The following is a 25,335-nucleotide window of genomic DNA, read 5'->3' as shown; positions in this document are numbered from 1 at the left end:
ATATTGTCACTATACAAGTGATTTCAAGGAAAACCGCTTGGAAAGTGGTCATAGTCCAAAAAAGTTTAATCTCAATTTCTCCACAGTAACCAGTCTAAATGTTAAATGCTACATCCCATCCTAACTCCATAATCCATCCATCTCTGGGCAGAAAGTGATTTTAAGCAGTAAATATCTATATAATCTCTCTGAGACACTTCTGGTCCTAGAAAAAGACAGGTACTAGGAGATTTAAATCTGCATTTCATTAGCCTGTGGTTAACAAGCTGAATTTCTTGCTCCCCTAAGGGAGTATTTCCACCTTGCTTGTTTTGAAAGATGCTCTTCTTTACCTTCTCAAGAAAATCCTCCAGGCAGATTAACATAAAAAGTGATTGACTGCACAAAAACTGAGAAGTATTTAGAGCTACTTTTCCTATGAATTTGGCTCAAACCTCCTCATTTAGAATGTAACTAACACATTATTCCCTACATTATTATAGAGAAGGCAATTTCAGAAAAGAGTTGCACACCAGACCACACCTTTGAATGAAGAAAAAATCCCAACTAATGCCTACACGTCAGAGAGATGGCTTGCAAGAACCAGCCATAAATCCTATTATTTCAGAAGGGACTGGCAAGATTTTCTTCATGTTTTCTACTTTTCTTTTTCTTTTGCCACCTGGAGGGGTTTTGCCTTCACACATATAAATGCTTTACATCTTTTTAAAAGTCCTCCAAAACATCGACCAAAAACTCCACGCACTCCTATATTCTATTTTATGCAGTGTCAAGTTTTAACACTTTATTAAAATCCTGAGAAATGCCAGAGCTGTACTTCCAGCAGCTTAAACCTGAATGGGTAAAAAATGAGAACATGTATTTTAAAACATACTGTTTTATGAAAATCATTATTCTTCCACAAGATATGAACCACAAAACCTATGACTTCATTACCTACACAGAGCATTAATGCTTTTGGATGCTTTCAACATTTTGTTTTCTACAAGATTTTAGTTCTTTAACTTTAGACACTGGGAAAAAAAATAAAGAAAGAAGACTCCAGTTTTCACAAGCAACACCTATTATTGAAATGTTAATTTTTCTTTAAATATAGAAGAAATAATAACATTTGCAATTAAACTGCAGTGATTAAGCTTTGAAAGACCAGAAATTAAGTTAATTATCTTTTGGGGGGGGTGGATTTTATAAATCCCTGTCTCAGTAGCAAGTGGTGAATAGAAACAAAACAGACCAGCTCTGGTCCCACCTTATTTTAATTTTTACATCTGTGAAATAAGAGACCACAATATTTACAATTAAGAAACTGCTCCCACAGGACAAGGTGCTCACTACAGTACAAATGGGAAAGTATGAATGGTTCCATGAGTTCTATAAAAAATGGGGGAAAAAAAAAAAGAAAAAGAGAGACAGACATCTGCCTAAGGAGCCAGAGAAACCTGATTAGATGTAGGGTTCAAAAGAGCATCAGGTTTCCAAATGGGTCTGAGGCAAAAAGAAGCACAGCTCTGAAGAGCATAATATCCAGGAAGACATTCAGTGTTAGATACCAAAATCAATCAGTTGTGTTCAAATCTAATCCTTGGTAGTTTATTGCTTTAGCTGAATATATGCTGATAGTGCAAACAAAGGTTTTCCTTCAGTGTGATGGATGTGCTGTGAGACTCACAGGAATAGTTCTAGCTTTTCTATACCCCAGCCAGGGGGAAATTGGATAAAGCGAGTTTCGATTCATATTGTTAAAAAAAGAAGAAGAAATATGTGTTTATTTGGCTTTGTAACCAAACAGAAATTTGATTATTCATGCAGCTGCTATAAAAGCCCAGTCAGAGAATTGTTTTACCTATTACTAAACAACCAAATCAGTCATTGCCAGAAACAGTTCTATTAAATTCTATTAAATGCTAAGTAAAGACTCATATTTGCCCTTTACTACCAAGACACAGACAGAAAACAAATTTTGTCTGTAAAACAATGAGTTGTCTTTAAACAACAAGATTTTCAAAACTGCATCTGTCTTGAAGTAGACATATTTTGGTGCTGAAGGTTTTAACTTCAGAGGAAAGTTTTCACTTAGATTCAGAAATGCTTCTACAGCAAAAATCCAATACTAATAATTTTATAATAAAATCCTTTTTAATGCGAATGACATCCATTTCTGACAAAACCTCCCACAAAAATGAACACGGCATACTTTCACTCATGGAATGGTTTGAGGATCATCCAGTTCCACCCCCTGCCATGGGCATGGACACCTTCCACTGTTCCAGGTTGCTCCAAGCCCCAGTGACCAATCTGGCCTAAGTTTCCTCAAAGTTTGCTTTCAAACAAGATACACATAGCAGGCTGCAACTCCATAAAATAAATCAGCAGCATCCAGGGAGGTTTGGAACATTCAAAGATATTTGGATGTGAAAACAAAATGCCCATTCTAAAGGAATTCTTCTTTTGAAGAAAAAACAAAATCCAGTCAAGAGGTAATTTTCTTGGTGTCAAAGGATCACTTCAAAAGGGATGTAAATGGCAAAATCTGAAAGAAATGTCAAAATGTAGCACTTTCCTAAATATTCTGTGAAGGAAAAGAAAAATGAAGAAAAATGAAAGAAAGAAAAGACAGTTCCGTTGTCTTTTTCTGTTTTAAAAGAATTAGAAATATGTATTAACATATTGCGTGAAAAATGTCAGATAGCTAAAACAAGCATAGTTTAGAAATGCACAATACTGTTTAAGAACTAAGAATATTTTTTTTTTAATTCCCAATGATTCTTATTTCATTAGGATTCGCCACTCAACATGAATTTTGTGAATTCATAATCAACAAAATTTTTTCATTGTGAAATCAACAAAATAGTAGCAACTTTAAATCTTAAGCAAGCTGGACTGACATTCTGACCCATGCTCAAATCTAGGAGAGCACTGTCAATATCTCTGAGTGTAAATAAAGGGGTTTTGCCTTTTAGGGTGGTGGGTTTTTTTGAGTTTTTTTTGGTTTTTTTTTTTTTTTTTTTTAATATTAATGAGCAGGAACTTCTTGCTTTTAGACTCTTCTGCAACTTAAAGCCATAACAATTTTTAAAAATAGTGTTCAAACATTCTTAATTCTCAAATTCTTTTAATATTTTGGGTAATTAATATGTTCATGGTTTGGTTAGCATCAGGTGATCAGCTTTCTGGGTAGCACCCACAAAGATAATATAACATATATAAATAATTAATAATGTAAATATATTAAATTAAAATAGTAAATTAATATAGCAAATTAATATAGTAAATATAATTTAAAGTGATTTTGAGGGGGAGAAAAACAACAACAACAACAAAAAAAGCCCTAACAAACCAAAACAAAGGAAACCAAGAACTTCAGCTAGTGCATTTTAATAAAGCAGTCTGTTATCTCTCTGCTCCTCCCTCCCCCTCCCAAAACAGACATGTCAAACTTGGATATCTCTTGCTCTAGGCAATAGACTGATGGATGGTGTAACCAGATGTCCTCTGCTTATCATTAGACAAGGCAATCATTTCTCTGACCTCCACACTGAAATACGCTCCTAATTTTGCTTGCTTTGTTTAAAAGCAAAACCCAAAGATAACCACGTTACACGAAGCCAACATCTACCTCTGTATGTGTTCTGCCTGCACAAAACCAGCCAACATCCTTCCTCTTTAAACATGGAAGAGAGATTTTCCATTTTTAGACAACTGCTTGGAAGGCACAAGCTTCTGCTTACGAGCAGTGACAGCAAACCACAGCCAGAAGGCAATAATCCATTTACAAAGGGCAACATAAAGATTCTGCGTTCCCCATTCATATTCTGGTGCAGTCACCTGCTGCTGGAGCATCTCTCCAAGCAGAGTTTTTTTGCGGCAAGGAGGAGCGGGAGCAATTAATAGGAACACTCTGCCATGCATCTTCCTCTCCTCTGCCTTCCCTTTACCTCTGTCTGTTCACAGCCACACAGAGGTCACGGTCCCACGGGTCACGGTCCCAGGGTATTTCATCTTTAGTGGGGTAATTATTCTCAAGGTCTGCTCAGCAGAGAGAGCTACGACAGCTCCCTCCCCAAAGGCAGGCAGTTGTTGAGCTGAGGGATGCAGCAGCTCCTTAGGGGTAGGACAAAGATATTCAGGAGAAATCCCAAAGGAATCACAGGGCACAACACAGCTGAGACCTTGGTGGAGTCGGGAGAAATTTGTTGTAAGGTCCTGATCCAGACCAACCCAGCAGCACCAGAGGTGGGTGCTGCCGCCTCCCACAGCAAAAAAGCAGCAGCTGGCCCTGCAGATCCCTGGTGCCAGATGTGGTGGTGGAATGCAGACCACCGTGAGTCCTCCCAAGGCTCCCCTGTGCCGTGGGAAAGCACGGAGTGTGGCCAAGGACATTCAGGCACTGCTCTGCCTTAGGCAATTGCCTCATTTGCTGGAGCCTAGAGACTGGCTTGTCTCATCAGAATACTGAGGTGAATAATAAGACACATCCCCGCACTTGCCATGGGAAGAAAATACCACCGGAATTATTTTCCATAAAGCTATGGAGAAGCTTCACAAGATGAGGACGCTCCTTTCACTTCCACTCTGATTAATAGCCATGGTTTTGACACAAATGTTAAGCACCCGAGGAGGTTTTGTGATACGTCTTCTTCAGATGAAATTGAGCAAAAAAAAAAATAAGTATCATGATTTTTACACAGGAAGGAATATCTGGCATTTCCAGCAAGAAGGGAGCTACACAGGGATTGACATTGAGGGTATATATTAGATATTAATGAAGTCTGGTCATGCACAAACTAAAATACAGCACACTGTAAGAAAAGGGAGGAATCCACACATTTGTGAAAGAGGAAGTGGTAGTAGCAGATCCAAATCTGGGTGATTCAGTTTTTTCCAACACAAAACGATTACAGAGGTCAAGTGTATCCTTTCCTTCTAAAACAGAAATTATCCATCTTTGAGGCAAAATAAAAGGGGAAAATAAAAGCCATTGTATAAAATAGGAAGTCTACAATAACTGCCTCGGCGCACAATGAGAAAATCAGATGGCATATTGGGTAACAGCTACATTTTCTCTAACTTCCATAATTTCAATTTTTTTTAAACTATCATTCTATAGAACAAGCACTCTTCTATAAAGATATAGTAATTGAATACATAATAGAGCAGTCAGTGGTGACAGTAAAGTGAAAAGGGAATTCCATTAAAGAACAACTTGCTTTTAAAATCATCCATAGATAACAGAATATCGAGCTGCTTTACATCAGCAGCCTTAAATACACTTTTCTAGTGACCTCTGGCACATAATAGAGTACTTGCTTTCCTCTGTTTTTCAGCCTTAATCAGTTCTGTCAACAGGTATTATATTATACTGCTTTCATATTCCTGTCTAGTCACAATATTTTCAGCAATTAGGTGTGAAATCAAGACAAGTAAATCTGTTAGATTAAGAACATTATAGATAAAAAATGTCATGTTCCTTAATTGACATCAGCAGAGTCTCTCGACAAGATTTGCCAAACGATGGTAGCACAAAACCTACAGATGAACCGACTGTGTCCTGGGCTGATCTCACAGTGTGGGGAACAGGAAAGGGCTGAGAGCCCAGCTGCAGCGCTGGGACCCAGCACTGGGAGGACGTGGAGCTGCTGGAGAGAGCCCAGAGGAGGCAGCAGGATGAGCAGAGGCATGGAGCAGCTCTGCTGGGAGGAAAGGCTGGCAGAGCTGGCATTGTTCAGCCTGGCCAGGAGAAGCTTTGGGCTGAGCTCAGGGTGGCCTTGCAGGGCCTGAAGGAGCCCCAGGAAAGCTGGAGAGAGACAATTCCCAAGGGCTGCAGGGACAGGACACAGGGAATGGCTCCCAGTGCCAGAGGGCAGGGCTGGATGGGAGACTGGGAATCAGGAATTGTTCCCCGGGAGGGTGTTGATGCCCTGGCACAGGGTGCCCAGAGCAGCTGTGGCTGCCCCTGGATCCCTGGCAGTGCCCAAGGCCAGGTTGGACACTGGGGCTGGGAGCAGCCTGGGACAGTGGAAGGTGTCCCCGCCCATGCCTGGGAGTGGCACTGGATGGGATTTAAGGTCCCTTCCAAGCCCAAGTCCTCTATAATTACTTGAACAAACACAGCACCAATTGTGACTTCCCATGGGCAGGAAGTGGTGGTGCTAATTGAAGGATAAAACACCTTCCACTATGTTGAGGCCCACTGCAGAATGTTTCTCTCTTTTCTGTTCTAGCTCTTTATTCTTTGGAAGGAAACAAAATTCCTCCCTCAGAGAACAGAACCCTGGTTTTGAGGAACATCAGACAATCAACTTAGAACAAGGTATGCAAAGACTAAAATCCAACTCAACCAGGCAATTTTATTCAGCATCATTTTCTGATCTAGGTGTTTTCCACTTGAGAGAAACAAGACAGGCTTCAGAATTTCACTTCACAGAAATGAGCTTCATCTCTTGCCACGGGAATTTCTGAGGAAGAGTATTCCACTTGTCTACAGGGACACACACATTTTGACCTCAGTTACCAAGTGTCCCCCAAAGGCTCCTTATCCTACACGTGAGGGACATGCTGCTTTTCCTCAGACAGGCAGGAAGACAGAAAAAGTGCCCTGAACTGAGCAGCTCTGTCATCCACTCAGAACTTGAGGGCCGATGCCAATCAGTTGTAGCAATAAAAAAATTCATTTTCTGATCTATGCATTGCTTGATCTTCAACCTGTAACCACCCTTATGTAGGATGTTTAACAGGTGGAAGGCTGATTGAAAAATCTGATTTATTGTCTTTATTTACAGGCTAAGGCTCTTCCAGATGCATATGCATCTATAGTCTAATAATTCAACTAAACTGCATGTCACTATTTATGTTACCCAGAGTGTCAATAAATATTTACCACCGTTGACAAAAACAAAGAAAAAAACACCAAAAAACCAAAAAAAATTTAAGTCACAGTTTTCTGTTTCTGCTGCAGCTCTTTCAATTAGTATTGTAAATAGTTTGGGTTTAGAAATGCAAGTCATTTCAGTCTCTTCAGTCGTGGGTGTCTGGTCTTACACAGGTCCTCCTGTAAATCACAGACAATCAATTCAAAAGGTCAGTGCTGATTAGAAGAAATAAATCATATATAGGGACATTTGTTAGACTGAAAATTACTCTTTTATGTCTTCTGAAGTAATATCCCTCTTGCTTGTTTCAGGTACTATGAGTAATTAAAAAAAAAAAAAAAAAATAATGAATGTGTGTAAGGAGGAGTTTCCTGCCAAAAGTCAAATTTTAAAGATCTTACATTGCTTCAAGCTTGGCTCTGTCAGACTACTGTTCCCTAAAACAGGTTTTAGGCTGCAGCCACACAGAGCTATCAGAAACAAGACATTATTCATCTTCAGAATAACAAAAATACTCATCCTCAGTGCTAATAAAACATAGGAGCTTCCCTTGGTCTCAAAGAGACAAGGATTTTTCTACAGTACCCACAAAACCTTGAAATGTAGACTTAGATTTGATATTTTTTAAGTCAAATATGAGGACAGCAAAAATTAATATAACTTTATGTTTCCCTAATTTGCCCACTTCCTCCTCTCCCCTCAGTTAATTTTAATTTTCGTAATTCCTTGTTTTGCTTGTATTGCATTCTGCAAGGCTTAGGTAGATGGAAAAATATTATTGAGTTGACAGATGGGTCCAAATGATTATGAAGACAAAATAAGTGATGTTTTTACTTTTTTTAGTCTTAAAACATTCTAAGATCCCAAAAGAACCAAAATTAAGAAATTTGGTTTATAGAATTGAACACAAACCACAAGCTTAGTGAGGGAAACATTTTGAAAGCATGGCCTAAAGTTTGAACGGTGGGGACCTCAACAATACCCACACAACTATAAATCTAGTAAAGCTTTGAAGCAGATTTGATATTTTCCCTGTGCTCATGCAGTGTCTCAGCTTCTGTATGTGCAAAATGGAGATATCACTCACTAAATTGCTCCTGCAGAAAAGATTTATACAGGGAAAGGGTAAAGCCTTGTGTGAGAGATAAATATCATTAATTGTTCACTGCAGTACAGCAATATTCCGACTCTCCTAATTCCTAGAGAAAATTATCTACTTCCTCCACAGTTTTGCAAAGTGTGTCCTCAAAGACAGAAATAAAGAATGAGAATGCTGAGTTGCTTGGCTGTGACATTTTAATATCCTTTGAGCCGCTGCAAGACGCTAGTGATTTATCAAAACAACATTTTCCCACATCTAAAAATTCAACATTTTATGCATCCCAGGAATATCTGCACTGCTGTCTGAGGGTGATGGGGAAACAACAAAAATTAAATCTCAGCCACTGCTCTGATGTGGAGGCACCTGAAAGAGCTGAGTGAAACACCAGAGCTTGTGGCCTGGAAGTGATTCTGGATCTTGAAATAATCAAATAGAAATAAACAATCAATAAACTGGAAAATCCCTCCCAGCCCATGGAGTCCCAGCTGTGCCCCGTGCCCACCTTGTCCCCAGCCCAGAGCTCTAAGTGCCACCTCCAGGTGCCACCTGCAGGGATGGGCACTGCAGAGCTCCCTGGGCAGCCCCTGCCAAGGCCTGAGCCCCCTTTCCATGGGGAAATTCCTGCTGCTGTCCAAGCTGAGCCTCCCCTGGCCCAGGCTGAGGCTATTCCCTCTTATCCTGTTGCTTGTTTCCTAGAAGAAGTGGGAGATGGAGCATGTTGATTTAACAGAGTGCTAGGTAACAAAGTGTTGAATCAACACAGGGTTACCAAAGGAAAATAATTAATAGGAAAAAATTAATTCATTCTTAGCCCCTGTCCAGCATTGCTTCTCACTTTCTCTCCTAGGCAAAACATACACACAAAGGGAGAGAAAATATGGATAATATGGTGATTTTATCCCACCTTTCCCCTCCAGCTTCAAGTTACCAAATGCACCAGAACACCTGCGCTGTTTGCTCTTCCCACCCCTTTCCCTCCACAACTTCTCATTTCTCATTGAGGAGCTTCTAGAATATCCTTAATTAGAGGGTGTGGGGTGGGGGTGATTCTAGCACAAATGTTATTTCAATTCAGACTTTTATTCCAATGAAAGAGGTGAATGACACTGGGAGATGGCGGGGGGAAAGGAAGTGGGGATTTATAATTTTTTTTTTTTTAAAGCGTGAAATGTTAAATATTCAAGCTCCCAGTGAGAAGGTTTGAGCTGGAAAACAACTCTATTTGAATCACTGCTCCTCTGAGCCTGCAGCACTCACGGCTTGACCTCTCCCCTGGCGTCTCAGGAGCGGAGAGAAACATTCCCTCTTCTTTTGGGAACATATGGACACGTTTGGACTGTGTCAGAGGCAGCTGCTTGCGCTGAGACCTGGACTAATTGCTTCTCCTCGGTGTGTCCCCAATGCTTCCAGGGTGACAGGACAGAAACCTAACGGGATTTCGAGTACAGCGTGAGGAGCACAGAGTCACTTCATTTCTGCCCACACGTTTTGCCACTGTTCCACCCTGAGCTCCATTACTCTCCTCCTTCTTGTAAAAAGCTGCTTCCCAAATCACCATCAATCCAAGCCACTCTTTCTCTCCCTGCTTTTTTAGTTTCCTGCTCCATTCCATTCAGAGGGAATTCAGCCATACAGCCAGCTCAGACTGCTTTGAAATTCCTCTCCATATTGTCTTAAAAGCCAGTCGGTCCTCAGTGGCCTCATAGATTGTTTGCTGCTGAAATAAAAATAATTTGGAGCCAAGTTTCAACCCAGATTATTATTTTATGGGCATCTGTGAACTCCAGAAGAGAAGAACCCTGAGCAGAAGCATTAAATGATGCTCCATAATTACTGTAAAACAGAGATTGGGTGAATTATTAGAGGGGGAAGTGTTTGAACCTTCCCAATCCAGTAAACCAGTCATCCAGACACAGAATTTCCCTGTTCCTCATTAATACACCAGATTGAATCCAGTGCTGACTTGCCCCTGCAACGTGTCTGAGGTTAAAAATGCCTGTGTACTCAGCTTAATAGGCTCCCATTAGGGAAATGCAAAATTAGCATTGATTTTATTTAAGAAGGGCATCCCGGATAAATGGTGTGGTTAAATGGCTGCACACAAATTTTTTTCTGAGCTCTGGCAATTCCTTTCTACAGAAAATATCCTATTTGGATCTGACAAAATTTGCTAATGCCCATATGTTAATTAGTTCAAAATACTCGTTCTTACAAAACAGCAATTCATGGAGGAAAATTTAAAAAAAAAAAAAAAAAAAAAGGAGCACAACAAACAACAACAACAACAACAACAAATAAAACCACTAAAAACGAAACCAACAAAAATAACCTGCTAAGATTGGTAATGGAACCAAGCAATCAATTAAAACCCAGGCAACTTCTGTATCCTCAGAAATATATATATTTTTTTTTCCTAGAGAATTACATGGGTAAGTTTTCAAACAGCTTTCACTTTGAAATGAGAAGAGGAAAATATGAAATTTTGAAAATATTGAAAGGAAAAGTTCAGGCTTTTTCAGCATCTCTTACAGGTTTTTTTATTTATTTGTTTTGGCTGAAACATAACTTTTTCAATAGAAAGACAGCATTTTTAGCCAAAATACATACACATTTTTCCTAATAAAGTAGTTGGCAGCAAAAGATATCAATCCTGAGAGACAGAAAATAATTATGCACTTCAAAACAGTAAGGAGTGAGAGGTTTTTGATTCTAAATGCAATTAATTTTCATTAATTAAAACAACATGAAGGTCTGGGTGCGGTGGAGACGGAAAATTTAGGGCATTCATAATTATGGTCCTCTGTTCCTGTGGATTCCTTCCAACAATTTATTATCAGGTATCAGATGTAGTGAGAAAATGAATCTAAATGAAAGCAACAAAACAAAGGCAACTGATTTAATCTTCTTTTTGCTGACTATTTTTGGCTATTTTTTAATGACAAGCAATGTTTAACTATCCCAGCTCTCCCAATGAACTTCCTTTTCTCCCTCCTCACACAAGGAACTCCAGTCCAAGGCAACAAGAGCTGCACAAACAGAAATCTGAAGCACTGGTTTGTGGGTTCATTAGTGATTGTATAAAACCTCCCCACCAATTTATCAAGGGTTCCCAGGCTTCCTTCACACTTAATCTCTTTTATTTCATATTTTAGTACTCGGGGAGAAACGGGAACCATGGATCCAAAGAAAGGATGAGGTTTTAGGAGATGCTGCCTGAGGATTTGCAGTGAGAAAACTGAGGAAGTCTTGTTTCTTTGCTTTTCAGCTCCCCTCGATATAAAACAAGAGTGATAATTCCAATTAACCAAAAAGAGGTTTGGGGCTTGTCATAAAGGAAGAAAGATGCCCAAACATGCAGAAACAAAGGTTCCCTTGATTTTCGACAGTTTGTTATATGGAACTTCTTTAGCAGTTGAAAAACAAGTCAGCTCTAAAATGTGCTATGAATAACCATTGATAAGGGTGCAAAGAAATCCAAATAATAAACAGAGCTCGTGCAAGAAAGGAGAAGATTCATGAAAGAAATGGAAGGCAAAAATCCAGTGAAGAACTTCTTTTTTCTGAAATCCCTTTTGAAAACGCACAGAGCATCTCACAAGATCTCGTTGGGCCGCTGACATTTAGAGGGGTTTTCTTTTCCTCACCCCTTCTATAAAAGGGCTGAATGGCTGCTGTGCCACAGCACACATTATCCCATCACTTCTTATTTATGGATGCACTTTTGCTTCCCAGCCCTGAATTTGCCTTTCAGCAGGTCATAAACGTGCGTTTTGAAAAGCAGATCAACTTTGCTTCTGTTGCTCTAATGGAATTTTTCCAAGAAAATTAATGTCTTATTTGTTTTCAGCACAAGGAATTCATGATATCCAGCACGCTTAGGAATTCAAAAAGCATTTAAGCAGAACAAAAAGTATTATGTAGATGATCAATCCCCTTATTCCTCTGGATTCTTCCCTAAGACTTCACCATTTAAATACAATACAAAGTTAGCATTTTTTATTTTCCAGTTTTCTTTTATCCCCACTGGTTTTTTGTCCTAACCTCAACACTACACCTGCAGTTGCTTCCACATTTTATTATTTTGCGATACGTTCCTGATTATATTTCAGACAAATACACTATAAATCAAAATATTTTAAATTCTGTTGCACATATATGTAAAAATATCAGGGCTTATGGAGACTTTTGTGAAATTTTATCTTGAAAATTTGTTTTAAATAAATGTTTTAATTTTTAGAAGACACTGAATATAATGAGAAACTCTTTAATTGAATATGTATATATAGTTTTATTATTTTTTTTCTAATCTGCAAAATATTTTGTACATTTAAGAGATGAGTTTTAATACTGTCTAGCTGTAGACCCTCATGGCAATTTTTAGCATTTCAGTTGGTGCCATTTTTCCTTTTTCATATCAGAAATACTTTTTAGTTTTTAAACAAATACATTTTCGCCAGTGTTGTGTGGAAAACAGTTTTAAATTGGATGGGAAAATGGAGTACATGGAAGGATTCTCAGTGCTCAGTACAGAAAATGCACTCTTGGAGGCACAAAACAAATGTGAGTCTGGAAGAACAGAAAGAAATATTTCTTCCATCATTTTCACTCAGGTATTTCCTGGAGGATCAATTGCAAGACAAATATCAGAGGAAAAAAGAAGATGTTACTTTCCTATGGTTTATGTCTCTCTAAAGAATAAAGTGTGGGTTTACTAAACAATGGTATTTAAGCAGCAGGATGTTTTACAAAAGGAAAGAAGAAAAAAGAAAATATAACCTCTGCCTCCTCTAGAAAACTATAATCTATTTGTCTCTTTGTTAGTTCAAAAATTCAAAAATCACCTCCACAGCTGGACCACAATGTATTTTCTGAGTGTGTGAGGAATTTGCTTCTCTGTTTTAATGGAGAAGGGGGAAAAACCTTTAGGGAAAAAAAAAAATAATAAAAAAAAATCCCTAGGCATGCAATTGAAAAACAAGAGTGTTGTATGTCAGCTGGAATATGTAATCCCTGAACAGAGCCTGCCCTGACCTTCCACAAGGAGCAGGGCAATTGTTCTTGGGGATTTTATGAATATCAGTGTCTATTTGCAAAGAAAGCCGTGGACGGAAGAGGAAAATGAATTTGAATTTGCAGTGAAAGTGAGCATCCAGCACTGGGCTGTACCCCAGCTGGAAGAGAGCCAGCCTTGATCCCCGGGCAGGGAGCCAAGGAGACATCCTGGGCATGGTGCAGGACCAAGTTCTGCAGCTGGAGAGCCGAGCTGGGCGCCGAGGAGGGACCTCTGCATCATCTGCAGCGGAAACAAAGGTTTAAAGATGCCGAGGCATTCACCTCCCCATCCTCTCTTGCTGCCAGCCCAGAAGCTGCAGCACTAAAATACTCGAGTTTTGCAAGGGGAGGTTGTAGAGAGCAATCCCTCTGGGGCACTGCAATGAGAGATAAATCCTTTGCAGCAGGAGGAGGGAATGAAACCAAAGCGCAGAGCTGAAACCACAGAGATCCACACGGGATGCCCCTCCGAATCCTCAGCTGCACACATCCCTCCCAAGCGTGCCCCGGCGTCAAATCACTCCCTCGAGTGATTTTAGTTCCCCGTGGTTGCAGCTCACCGCTGTCCAGCTTCAGGGAGCAGGGTGTGGAACATTCCCCCTTGGCAGAGGTGTTCAGTGGCCACATCTGGAGGCAGGGTTGGGCATCCCCAGGGAGGCAGAGCTAGCCCACGGCTCCTTCTCCAGCCCTGCTGCTGGGCATCCCCTCACCTGCAGCGCTGGCATGAATTTTTAGCTCCTATGCACACCCAGGCAGCAGTGGCTTTCAGTCCAACTCACTGCACAAGATGTGCAATCCCGGGATTAATTCACACCGAGCGCACACTGCAGTGAGAAAAGTGACGGCGCAGACAGAGAGGAAGAAAAGGGGAATTTCTGTAATCAAACCAGAATTGGTTACTTCAAAATGAAGGGTGAGTAACCCATGCAGGTACCCAAATAAACACAGAGCCACTCTGATGGCAGCACGGGGAGGAAAACCTGCAGGCACAGAAAAGGACACAATGAGGTAGGAGAGAATAAGTTGCCACAGACACATACCTACAGCCTTCATTTCATGCCCCCATAATTCTCCCTGGCAGCTGCATGATTAATTCAAAGATTTATTGATTTTTTTTTTTTTTTTTGCCTTGCTCAATCCTGTTGACCTGCTTTTGTTGACAGGTCTCTGTGGATCACACTCCTCTGGCAGCTGAAAGCGTCGGCATCACGTTGGTCTCACAGGAAACATTTCAACTCATTCGACACCACCAGGATTTGAGTGCATGGCAAAAACTTATTTTAAACAAAAAAAAAAAAATTCAAAAACAAGCCAATAGGCAATTTCTGCTATGAAAAATATCTGTAATTGCAATCATAGTGCAATTTTGGTGGTGGTAGAGAACGTCTAAACAGTTTAATCTTTTTTCTGTACTCTTACTTCTATAAAAATTTCACTGGCTTTATGTTTTTTAGTTGCTTTTTGGCACAGCAACTGCCCACAACATAAAATCTACCACCTTTTGCATCTACTGCCTTTCTGCAGCAGGACAGAGCATCTGCCCCAGCACAGCTTGAGCTCACATGCCAGATCACAGGCTTTAAAAATTCACTTGATTCTGACTAAAAGGTCACCTGGCCTCCATCGTAACCTTCCTCCAAAGGGAAAACACACATGCAATTAAAATGTGGCTTTACAGATCAGCAGCCCAGGTACAACACTGATGTCACAGCAAATGAAACAAAGCCCTACCAGATAGGCACTGCCAATTCCTTCTAATGAGTCGTTCTTCTAATGAGCCTCTCAGGTAAGGTTGGACTCTTGACAGGGAGGGCAAACCAAATGAGCTTCAGTAAGACCATCTACAGCCCTGAAAAACTGTGTTACCAGCCTACAAGCACAGCGCTCCAGAGTGATGTCTTAATAGAAATCATTTACCTGGTACAACACACAACAGAATATTCTGCTTCTGGGTTGTTGTTTTTTTGTTTTTGTTTTTTTTCCCAGATGCCACCTGTAGATATCTCATTGGATGTATTAAAAATAACCTAAAAACCACGGCTGGTGGCAGTTTTGCCATTCTGTTCCCCTCAGAGTGCAGCTAAACCACATCCGCAGCTATAAAGGACTCCCAGTAGCGAGGCACGCACTCATTAAAATGAATCTCATGCATCAATTTCGTCCCATCACATCAAAGCTGTCAGAGCTCGTTGGTGTTTGCTCAGGTTAGGCTGGGTTTTGATGGGAAACCTCATGCACACAGTGCTTAATGTGATCACCTGCTTATCCACTGCTGCTCAGGAGGGTGACAAGGTCACAAGCTACTGGCAGGGGAAGAAAACTTTCCTCTTATAAGGAAGAAAACAACGCCACAATGGCTATTTCAAAAAGCAAAAAATTAAAATAAATCTTGGGACTAGACCTAAAACCAGCACACTGATTCATCAAAGCATGTCCCTGCTTGTAGAATTTTGATACCAAATCTGACAGCACTGAGCTTTTCTGGCTATAAAATCAGACACCACGCCCCTCCAAATCCAAACCAACGTGATAAAAATACTGCCTTAAGTATTCAAGAAAATATTTATGAACCAAAACCTGCCAGTAGAACGGTAAACAAAGAGCAAAGAAACAATGGGAAAATGTTGAGTGAGCACCTGGGAAGGTTAGCAGTCAGTCTGCTCTTATTTCACCTTTAATAAAGAGCTGGCAAACATTGAGTTCATTTAAATGCAGGTCATATTTATTTGAAGGCTGTTCAAGCCCCAGAGAGAATTCATATTACAGGAACCGTAGGGGCTAGAAAAAGCTGGCCAGGTGATAAAACGGGATTCACGCAGGAAAATGGAAGAAATTTGAGGCACATCTGGAGAGAAAATAATGTGACACAGATATTTCCAGTGAAAGACTAACTGTGTCACTGAATTCAGCCATGCTGAAAGAAACCTCTTCATGACTGGCAACATCAATAACAAGGTGGTAAAACAGAACAGTTTGGGCATCAGATTGGATAATGTTATGCATGGTCCAACAGAGCCTCGGGCCCATGGAGAGATGTGATAAGTGCCCATATAAGTGTGTGTATACATATATATATATGTGTGTGTGTGTGTGTATGTTTACACACAGATGGATACAGAGATGGAAAGGCATAAATAATTAAAAAAAAAAAAAAATTAAAAAATTGAAGCTTTTACCCAGAAGCAGACTTGCAATCCTCTCTCTCTCTCTGTTTAATTCTCAAGAAGGCAAAAGGAATTCTAAAGAGGACCTGAATCCAATCAAGTTTTTCACATGCTTTAATTTAAGTAGAGAGGAAATAATTTAAAAGGTTGAGGACAAAAATTGAGAAAGAGGATTCAGGGATTGTTAGGGGTTTTTTTGGTGGTTTTTTTTTTTTTTTTTTTTTGTTTTGTTTGTTTGTTTGTTTTGTTTTGTTTTTTTGGGGTTTTTTGTTTGTTTGTTTGTTTTTTTTATTTTATTTTTTTTAATTTTGTTTTGTTTCAAAGTGAGAAGAGGGCAATGGTCCCTCCCATTGATGGAAATGAAGGGATGTCCAAAACTCAGCAGCAACTGAGGGGAAAGGAAAATTATGATACACTTTTCTCCTAGACATCCTTCATTACTGAAATGCCAAAGCCACTGCTACTATTTATGAATCCCATTGGAAATAAATTGCTGGATATGGTGAGACAGAGCAAATTTTGGCTTTCTGGATTTTAACCACCACGACATCCCATTCAAAGATATTTTTCTCCTTCATCTTTCACAAACAGCCACCAATGTTCTCCGCCCTCAGACCAGCCAAAATGTCCAGGCACAGTGACGAAAATCCACAAGTTCCCTCTACAGGGAAATACCATCCTCTGCGATGTTAACACCTCTGTTTCACTTCCCTGTGCTGATTAAATGACCAGAAACCACTCCTGTGCTAAACCACATTGTTCACTTTCCTCTGTGCTACCAAAAAGTGATTTTTTGACATGTGGATCAGAGGCTTTCCATCTTCATCCCCTCAAGTGGCTCCCAACTCCTGGCTCACACAAAGCTGTGAAATCCTTGAAATCCTTGCAACCAATGCTGCCCAAACCAGAGACCAGCTTTCAAATGATTCACCGGAACAAAATACTCCTATGTCATGGAAAAGGAAGCAAAAACGGAGCCCAGAGAAGGAAGAGGAATGGTTTAGGTTGGAAAATACCTCTGTGATCACTGAGTCCAACCATTAATCCACCTCCCTAAATACCACATCCATGCGTGTTTTTGCATTTCCAGGGATGGCATTTCCACCACTCCTCTGAGCAGTCTGTTCTGACCACCCTCCCTGTGAAGACATTTTTCCCAAAATCCAACCTAAACCTCCCCTGGCTCATCTTGAGGCCATTTCCCCGTGTCCTATTGCTTGTTACTTATCATTTCCTTCAGTGAATGGTTTGGTGTACGTGGTCTCACTCAGCTACAATTTAAGTTTGTGAGACAGAGAAAAGTGTGAAAGTTGTTTGCACAAGGAAAAAGCGCTAATTTTTTACCATCTCCACTTTCTAGTGCTATAAGACGCTGTTCTCTTAAAAGAGCAGAGCTCTCAGGAAAAACATGGGAAACAAAACATTTCTTAAATAATGCAGTAAATAATTTTTTTCCTAGGTCCCTCAGGAAAATAACCTTGCTGAAAGAGAAAGTGAGGAAGCAATATATTGTCTTTAGAGATGGGAAAGTGCACTTTGCATGTCTTTGGGAAGCTCAGAGAGCACATTACTGCAACAGCAAACCTGCAGCCTGACCTGAGCGTGGCTGAATGCTGCTCCCATCAGCTTTCCAGAGAGTCAAGGAAGTTCAGCAGATGGAGAGATTTGCCTGCTGTGCTTCCTGAGTGCTGACACAACTTTGAAGAGAAGAATTAAACCCCACTGACACGCTTTTGGTAGAAGGTAGCTTACATGCAGTTTTCGGGGTTTTTTTATTTTTATGTATGTTGCTAATATTAATCATGTTACTAATATAAAAAAAATAATATTCATCTCACTCTGCCTGGAACAAGAAGAAGTCTTGCATTCAGGGGCAAAGGTTAAATATATGTTGGGTGTTTTTTGGCAGCTATGGTTAAGCACTGACATCAATGCAAAGCAAGAAACATCATTGCTCATTTCTGCTAAACCTGGCTGGAATCAACCCCTGTGGTCACCAGCAAAAATCTCTTCACACGGGACCACTATCCATAAAGAGTTTGGGGATTTTTTTTGGTTTTTTTCTTGCACTGTGTACAAACCTCGTTGCTGGAAAAGCATCTCTGTTCAAACCGAGCCGCTGCTGGAATCTCCAGACCCCGGCAGAGCCCAAAACTGCAGCGCTGTGTTTCAGATGTCTCCACGTGATAACTCCTGGCAAACACCGACTGCTTACTGCCAACCACAGCGGTTCAGAAAAGCCCTTTGTGCAGAAAGGGATCCAAGAGCCCCTGAGCCTTTGAGGAACTGTGGGTAAATAAATAATGCAATTCATTACGCCAAATGTAGGTCAGTGTACATCAGTGACACTTCTCAAGCCGTGGTCCAGTGTGACTAATTCCTGGCTGATGGGAAGCAGGCTGGCTGGAAGGCTCATCAGTTGTCACCAGCACGTCAATCACAACCCTTCAGGACACCATCCATGCTCGCCCACCTTTCCTCAGAGCTGCTGTTCTTCCAGGGCACACTCAAATACGCCACTGTGCATATTGGTATTATCTGCCTCTCCCCTTTTCTACCTTTTTTTTTTTTTTTTTTTTTTTTTTTTAAAGCAGTCACAGTCCATGTATAAATCAGAGAGATTCTTGCATGGTGTGTCATTAGACAGGAAAATGGGAATTCAGAAAGGTCAGGGCATGAACCTACTCATGATCCTGCTCTTGGCACTGTTCAGAAACACAGAAAAACTCAAAATCCCTTGCAGTTATCAGGATCAGGATTGGATTCCGAACAGCAACACAGAGTGCAGTGACAGACCCAGGTTAATTCTTCAGCCTCTGTTTACATGCATTCTTCATTCTGCTCTTCTCTCTTTGCTGATCCCTTACACTGACCTTCACTTCCAGTAATCCCTTTCTGCCCTCCTTCCCCTATAACCGCACCCATCCTTTGCTCTCTCCGGGACTAATTAAGGCATGAGTGGGCTCTGCTCTGTGCTTTCACCTGGGCACACCACAATCAGCAGTTATTTCACTTTCCCTTCTAGTCCAGCTTCACAGTTCTGTGTGTGAAGAGGAAATGAGCCAAGCACTTGACTCCCCTCTGCCTTGCACTTGCTCAACAGGAGCAGAAGCACAGTCTGTGCCCTGGCACTCTCCTATACTATTACCCCTTGGGGGTTTTTTGGGGGGTTCTTTTGGGTTTTTTGGGGGTTTTTTTTTGGTGTTTTTTATTTGGTTTTTTTTTGTTGTTTTTTTTTTTTTGGCTGTTATTAGAAGAAGCATACTTTGCAGGGCTTAGGCTGCATTCAATGGTCACAAACTCATCACAAAGCTGATTGCAAAAATCTTTTTCTTTGGGAATGGTTTGTGAAGGAAGGGGGAAAGGAAGTTTGACCTTTGAATAAGCCATGTGCAGCTGTCCATCTGATGTTCTAGCGTGATTCTAGGATGAACACAATACTCTAGGCTGATTTAAGCTTTAGTGTTTAGTGCCATTAATGAAAACACAGAGGATTTGTTTATGGGTACAAGAGCAAACTTCACAGCCTTGCTCTCCTTCTTATAATTCAAACGAATTTCAGACTGTTTCAAGTCAAGTGACGGTGCAAAATTCATCATAAAAGAAGGATTTTAGGAAAAGGGACCCTGTGGCTGCAGCTGCAGAGCTTGGTACAGCAGTCACCTGCACTTTGTGAGCCCCTTGAGACTTCTCAGGGTTACCATCGCTCCTTAATTTTGCTGTCACTTCAGAGCTTGTCAGACACCACTGCAAAGTTTGTTTGTTAAACAGCTGCATCCAGTGGAGGGAGCTGAATATTCCATCTCACCATTATTATTCAAGATGGAGTTTTGCACTATGAAAAGATTTCTCTGTGTCTGCTGTTGGAGCTCAGTGTTTTCTGCTTTTCCTCAAAATAGATTCAACAAAATAATTGGGTTTGCTTTGCTTTAAAAATCTTTTTTCCTGCTACCTTTGCCCCTAGGGGAGACCCTGTAAAAGCTTTTTGGCCTCAGATTTGTTGTCACATCAAAAGAGAAAGTGTAGGAGCAAAACCCCATTTCTGGAAGTGTTCCCTACCAGAAAACAAGCTCCTGCACACCTTTCCAGGCTGCAGCTTTCCTTGCACATGGAAACTTCTGAAAAATTGGTATTTCTGGCTCCAAACATGGGAACCTTCCCCTTTATTGAACATGGAGGGTGATTTATTGGCATAGTCCTTGGAAACGCTCTGGTAATAGGTCTTAATGTGTTTCAACTCCCAATTACTTTACAATAACCTGGAGGCACGACATAAAATTGCAGCCAGGAAAGAGAAGATGCTCTTGCCCGGCTATATTTATTACACATTTCAATTACTGTGGACATCACTGCGCTCCCTGAAACCCAAATATACAGCTATGCCCAGGATAGCACATTGTGGCAAGACCAAAAACATTGTAGAGTTTTAATCAAGGAACACCCTTCTAAAGCATCCTTTCTAAAACAGTCAGGATATTTTTACCCCACAAAAGTAAAAATGTTGTGCTTTTGTTGTTTGTTTTTGGGTTTTGGTGGGTTTTTTTTGTTTTTGTTTTTGTTTTTTAAATATTGCCATGCCATTCAAAAAACAAACAAACAAACAAACACAAAACCCAAATCCAAACTAGCATCTACAACAGTAATTGCTGAAATAAAGGATTCTGGTACATCTTTCATCTCCAGATCTCTCTATCCTCATAGTCAGAATGGGACTACAGATAGACAGGTGTATGAAATATTTACTCTTGGTTGTTGTTGGAAGAACTGCATTGGGGTTTAAGTCCTTCAGAAAAGAAGGGGGAAAAAAGCTTCTCTGGCTTCTGTTTGAAATGGTTGTGTCATCTCAGTGGAAATGAAAGAATCACAGAATGGTTTGGGTTGGAGGGGATCTGAAAGCCCTTCCAGTGCCACCCCAGCCATGGCAGGGACACCTTCCACTGTCCCAGGCTGCTCCAAGCCCCAGTGTCCAACCTGGCCTTGGGCACTGCCAGGGATCCAGGGGCAGCCACAGCTGCTCTGAGAAATCTGTTCCAAGCCCTCCCCACCCTCACAGTAAAGAATTTCTCCCTAATATCCAGTCTAAAGCTGCTCTCTGACAATTTGAAACCATTCCCCTTTGTCCTGTCACTCCATCCCTTGTAAAAAGTCTCTCCCCATCTTTCTTGTCAGCTCACTTCAGAAAATGTTCTCATCTTTATCCTCTCCACTCACACACTTTATTTTTCTCATTGCTTTTCTTACTTTTCAAGTAAATATTACCTTTTTTTTTTCACCCCCACAAAAAACTTGTCTTCTTCAAACCATGATATGCATCACTCTCAAAGATATTTATAATTCTCTTTATATTCTTTCCTTTCACAGTAGATGTTTCCCCTCAAGCTAGCCCTCATTTTTGAAGATTTTACTTAATAACCAATAAAGCAGTTATTTAGAACAAAAAGAGAAGATAATAAATAAGAACTTGATATTTTCCAACACTTAATAGCTTCCAATACTTTTCTGTGTGCAAGATCAAAGAATCGAGTCTTGCACACTAAAGAAAATACAATAAATGTGTTTTTTATAACATCCATTCTAATGAATTATGTTTTATTTTCCTTGAAATTCCCAACTGCAGCATTGAGGGATTGTGAAATGATAAGAAACTTGCTAAACTTTGTATTAGATTTTTAATGATTGTAGCCTTATCAACCATTGTCAGAAGGTGAACAAAGGAAAAAAAAATTAGATTAAATCCATATAGTTAAATCTTATTATACAGTTTTATCCCCCCAGTTTTGGGATTAAAACCAATATAGGCTAATAAAAAATAAATTATGTGTAAGTGGCAGCAATGATGTTTTGAAGAACTGTCATATTTTCTCCCTAAAGAGATTAGAGAGACCTGGGAGTCCCTTACTCCTGATTCCAGTAGGATTGAGCCACTCTCAGGTATCCCAGGGATAGAAGGAACTCAGATTTTTTCCTCTCACCCTATGTTTCCAGAGAAAACATGCATATTTTCTTATGACACAGAATGAATAAACTTAGAAAAAAATAATAAGGTAGTTAATTGTGAAGAAATTAATGTTCTTTTCCTCCAGCCAAGACTCACACATACAGATGTACGTGCACCACGTGGCAGATTATTTTAAGGTGAAGCAAAATAGAAACATCCATCCACTGTTTTGTTAAATAGTTTAGAGAACTTTAAGCATAATTCCGCATCAATATATACAGAATAATGGAAACCTTGTTTTTGCACTGAGATCCGACTCTGACCTGTGTTGGCTGAAGTGCTCATGAGTCCAACAATTCAGATATTACAGACCTCTATGTGCAAACACACCCAGCTGCAACTCCTCAATGGCAAAAAAATATTATGGTATTATCAAAACCCAAGAGTATAATAAGGAAGTGAATTTACCAAGCTTACACTGTGGACTAGCAACACAGAACAACTGACCATCAATTACACAGTTTTTAAATATCTATCAAGTGCTTAGAAAGGTCTTTGAATTCTAATTTTTGAAAAAAAAAAAAAAAAAAAGCATTGCAAGGTGATATCAGGAATCAATAAAACATGGAGGGAAATTAAATCTATAATATGAGCCATATAGAGACACAGGTATTGCCGTCAATGACACAATTTGTCAGAAAATAAAAATTATTAATATACTGAGGAGGTGTACAGAAACATTTTCACATACTTGAGCATCACAAATAGATCCCTGAGTAGACTCTGCAGCAACATTTAACTCAAACTATTTTTTTCCATTTTGCACAGCCCTGGAACAATACATTTCCAATTTCTGCACACATAAATCATTTGTATGTGTAACAACAGCTGCACTCTGCATTATATTTAATTCAGATATGCACCATACTGAAAATATTTCTCCTACCTATTCATTCTTCCATTAATTTCTTACAATATTTTATGCTTTAAAATGTTAGATTTTCTTTGCCCAAATTCCTGAACAATGCCTTACATTTTCTCCCTCTATCAGTAAATAGATTAATGCACATTACTGCTTTAGTACAGATTGTTTCACTTCAATATGTTCAGTTTACAGCAGAGCTTAAGCCTCCACTGTTATCTGTGAAGATATTTGGGATGAAAATGCTATGAAACTATAAATATTGATTACATACCTCGTTTAAACATAACCAAACTAATTTAGACTCTGGATTTCTCCTAATCCACGAGTAACATCACTACTAAAAACAATTACAACCCAGCACATGTCTATGACACTCGAATTTCTTTGGCATGCAGGAGCTCTTCATCAAAGTTAAAATGCAAACCCACTGCCACAGCAGCCAAAAGCTGGTTTTATGTCTGGTATAAAACAAAAAACACGTTGTTTTCCCCTCAAGCAGGCTAGAAAAGCTGGGCTGTCTGAAGCCTTCATGTCACACACACAGAGTCACAGGGATGCGGCGACGCTGAAGTGAAATACATTACTGGGAGGATGACATCCCACCCAGTTATAACTGAACCAAAGTAAACACCAGGCATTTTGAGGGGAAGAAAAGAAACAGGAAACATCTCTGCCATTGCCAGCTGGGAAAAAAAAATAAAAATAAAATCCATAAGGGCCTACCTGAGACAAGCGAGACTGTGTCTTTCTCCCATGAGACAACAGTGATGTATGCCTCCACAGAGGAGGGGATAATGCACTTGAACACTGCTACATTGCCTCTCATGGCTTTCTGGTCCTCCACACGGACTGTATAGGGTTCCCGTAAAACTGCAGGGACGAGAGAAAGGTTTGTTAAATAAATTGCAGCCCCGCGTCTCACCCTCTTCCTCGGTTAGCCTTGCAGAGTGCCCCCCACCAGAATCAGGCTGTGGGCTTTTATCTCAGTGAACGACACACATTTACAAGGCTGATTGCAAGCTGGTACAAAAGCGTTCTCAGATCTTTCTGTTTCCTCAAAGTCTGCATCTCTTCCTCTGTGTTCTTTCCTCACCCAGTTCTGGGATGCTCAGGTAGGAGCTGCATATTTATGTGGGTAAGTGGTGTTATGTTCTGTGTTACTCGTGCAGTTTCCCCAGCCACACTTCCCTTCACAAAGGGTTTTCTGCTCTATCCAAGAGCACAGAGGCACATGCAGGTGCTGTGTGTGAATTAGACGTCCAGAGGGGAGAAGAGAAGGTCAGTCTCATTTAGGATTTTGAAGAAGAGTGAGCCGAAGGAGAAAATCGATGGAGGTGACAGAGAGAAAAAAAGAAATGTGTGTCAGGAACACAGAGAAATGAGAGTAAGAGGAGAGCTACATTTGATTGACCAGCTCTGAAAGAGATCAGGTAATGGGAAAAAAATACCAAAAAACCCCAACAACGACAAAAAAAAAAAAAAAAAAAGCCCACAAAACTAGAAACAAAGCCACAAATGTATTAAACAAAACCGCATTATAATAAAATCCAACTTGATTCAAAAAATGTTTGGAGTCAACATACTATTTGTCTTGAGTCTGAAAGAATTAATTTAATGAAAAAAAAAAAGAAAAAAGAACAACTGGATGGACAGGGATGATAAAAGCTCAACTGGAAAAATCATCCCCACCACACCAAACTAACATTGCTGGGATGAGGTGAAGTTGCACTGGGTAGGAGAATGGAAAGAAGGGAAATCCTGAAATAATTCTGTGAGGGATGAGCATTTCTGTGAGCAAGAGTTCATGGAGAAGGTGGCAGACCACAGCTATCAGTGAGCATCTTTTCCAAGGGCTTCTGTAACCCCTCAATCACAGGAAAACACAGTTTGGAGAGTTCTGAGCCAAGTAGCTACAGTCCCAACAGAAAAGTCCTTTTTAATATCCTGTTTTATTTGCAAGGTTCATTTCTCAAGTCTTGTTTTGGGGTTCCATGGATGAAGGTTTTACACCTAAAGGAACATCAGTTCAGAGCCTTAGCCAACAACACTGCAGATTTTAGCCTCCTTTGTATCACCACATTGGTTTAGCTAAGAAATGTAAAAATTGGAAAGCTATCCTGGAAAATAATACTGCCCAAAAGATGTTCAAAATGCAGACACATCAGAAAAGACAAAAATAAATATTGTCTCAAAATATAATTCTACCCAAGAAATTGCCCACAAATCCAGGAAAGTAAAATTAAATCTCAAAAACCAGAACCGAGTTTCAAACAAAGTTGGTTACA

General features: G+C 40.1%; 1 protein-coding gene across 6 annotated transcripts in view; it reads right to left on the bottom strand.

The window, feature by feature from the left end:
- The window catches only part of DSCAM (DS cell adhesion molecule), a 447,196-nt gene that overhangs the window by 357,361 nt on the left and 64,500 nt on the right, over positions 1-25,335 (bottom strand). For all 6 annotated transcript variants that reach the window (XM_040055422.1, XM_040055421.2, XM_040055424.1 and 3 more), the window contains exon 3: positions 23,774-23,920. In XM_040055422.1, the coding sequence (XP_039911356.1) occupies positions 23,774-23,876 (103 nt within the window). In that variant the 5' untranslated portion in view covers positions 23,877-23,920. The remainder of the gene's footprint in view (positions 1-23,773; positions 23,921-25,335) is intronic.

This window comes from Hirundo rustica, chromosome 2 (genome assembly GCF_015227805.2).
Source record: "Hirundo rustica isolate bHirRus1 chromosome 2, bHirRus1.pri.v3, whole genome shotgun sequence".
In the NCBI taxonomy this organism is placed as follows: domain Eukaryota; kingdom Metazoa; phylum Chordata; class Aves; order Passeriformes; family Hirundinidae; genus Hirundo; species Hirundo rustica.
Note: the sequence above shows the minus strand (reverse complement) of the source record. Positions and strands in the feature narration are given on the sequence as shown.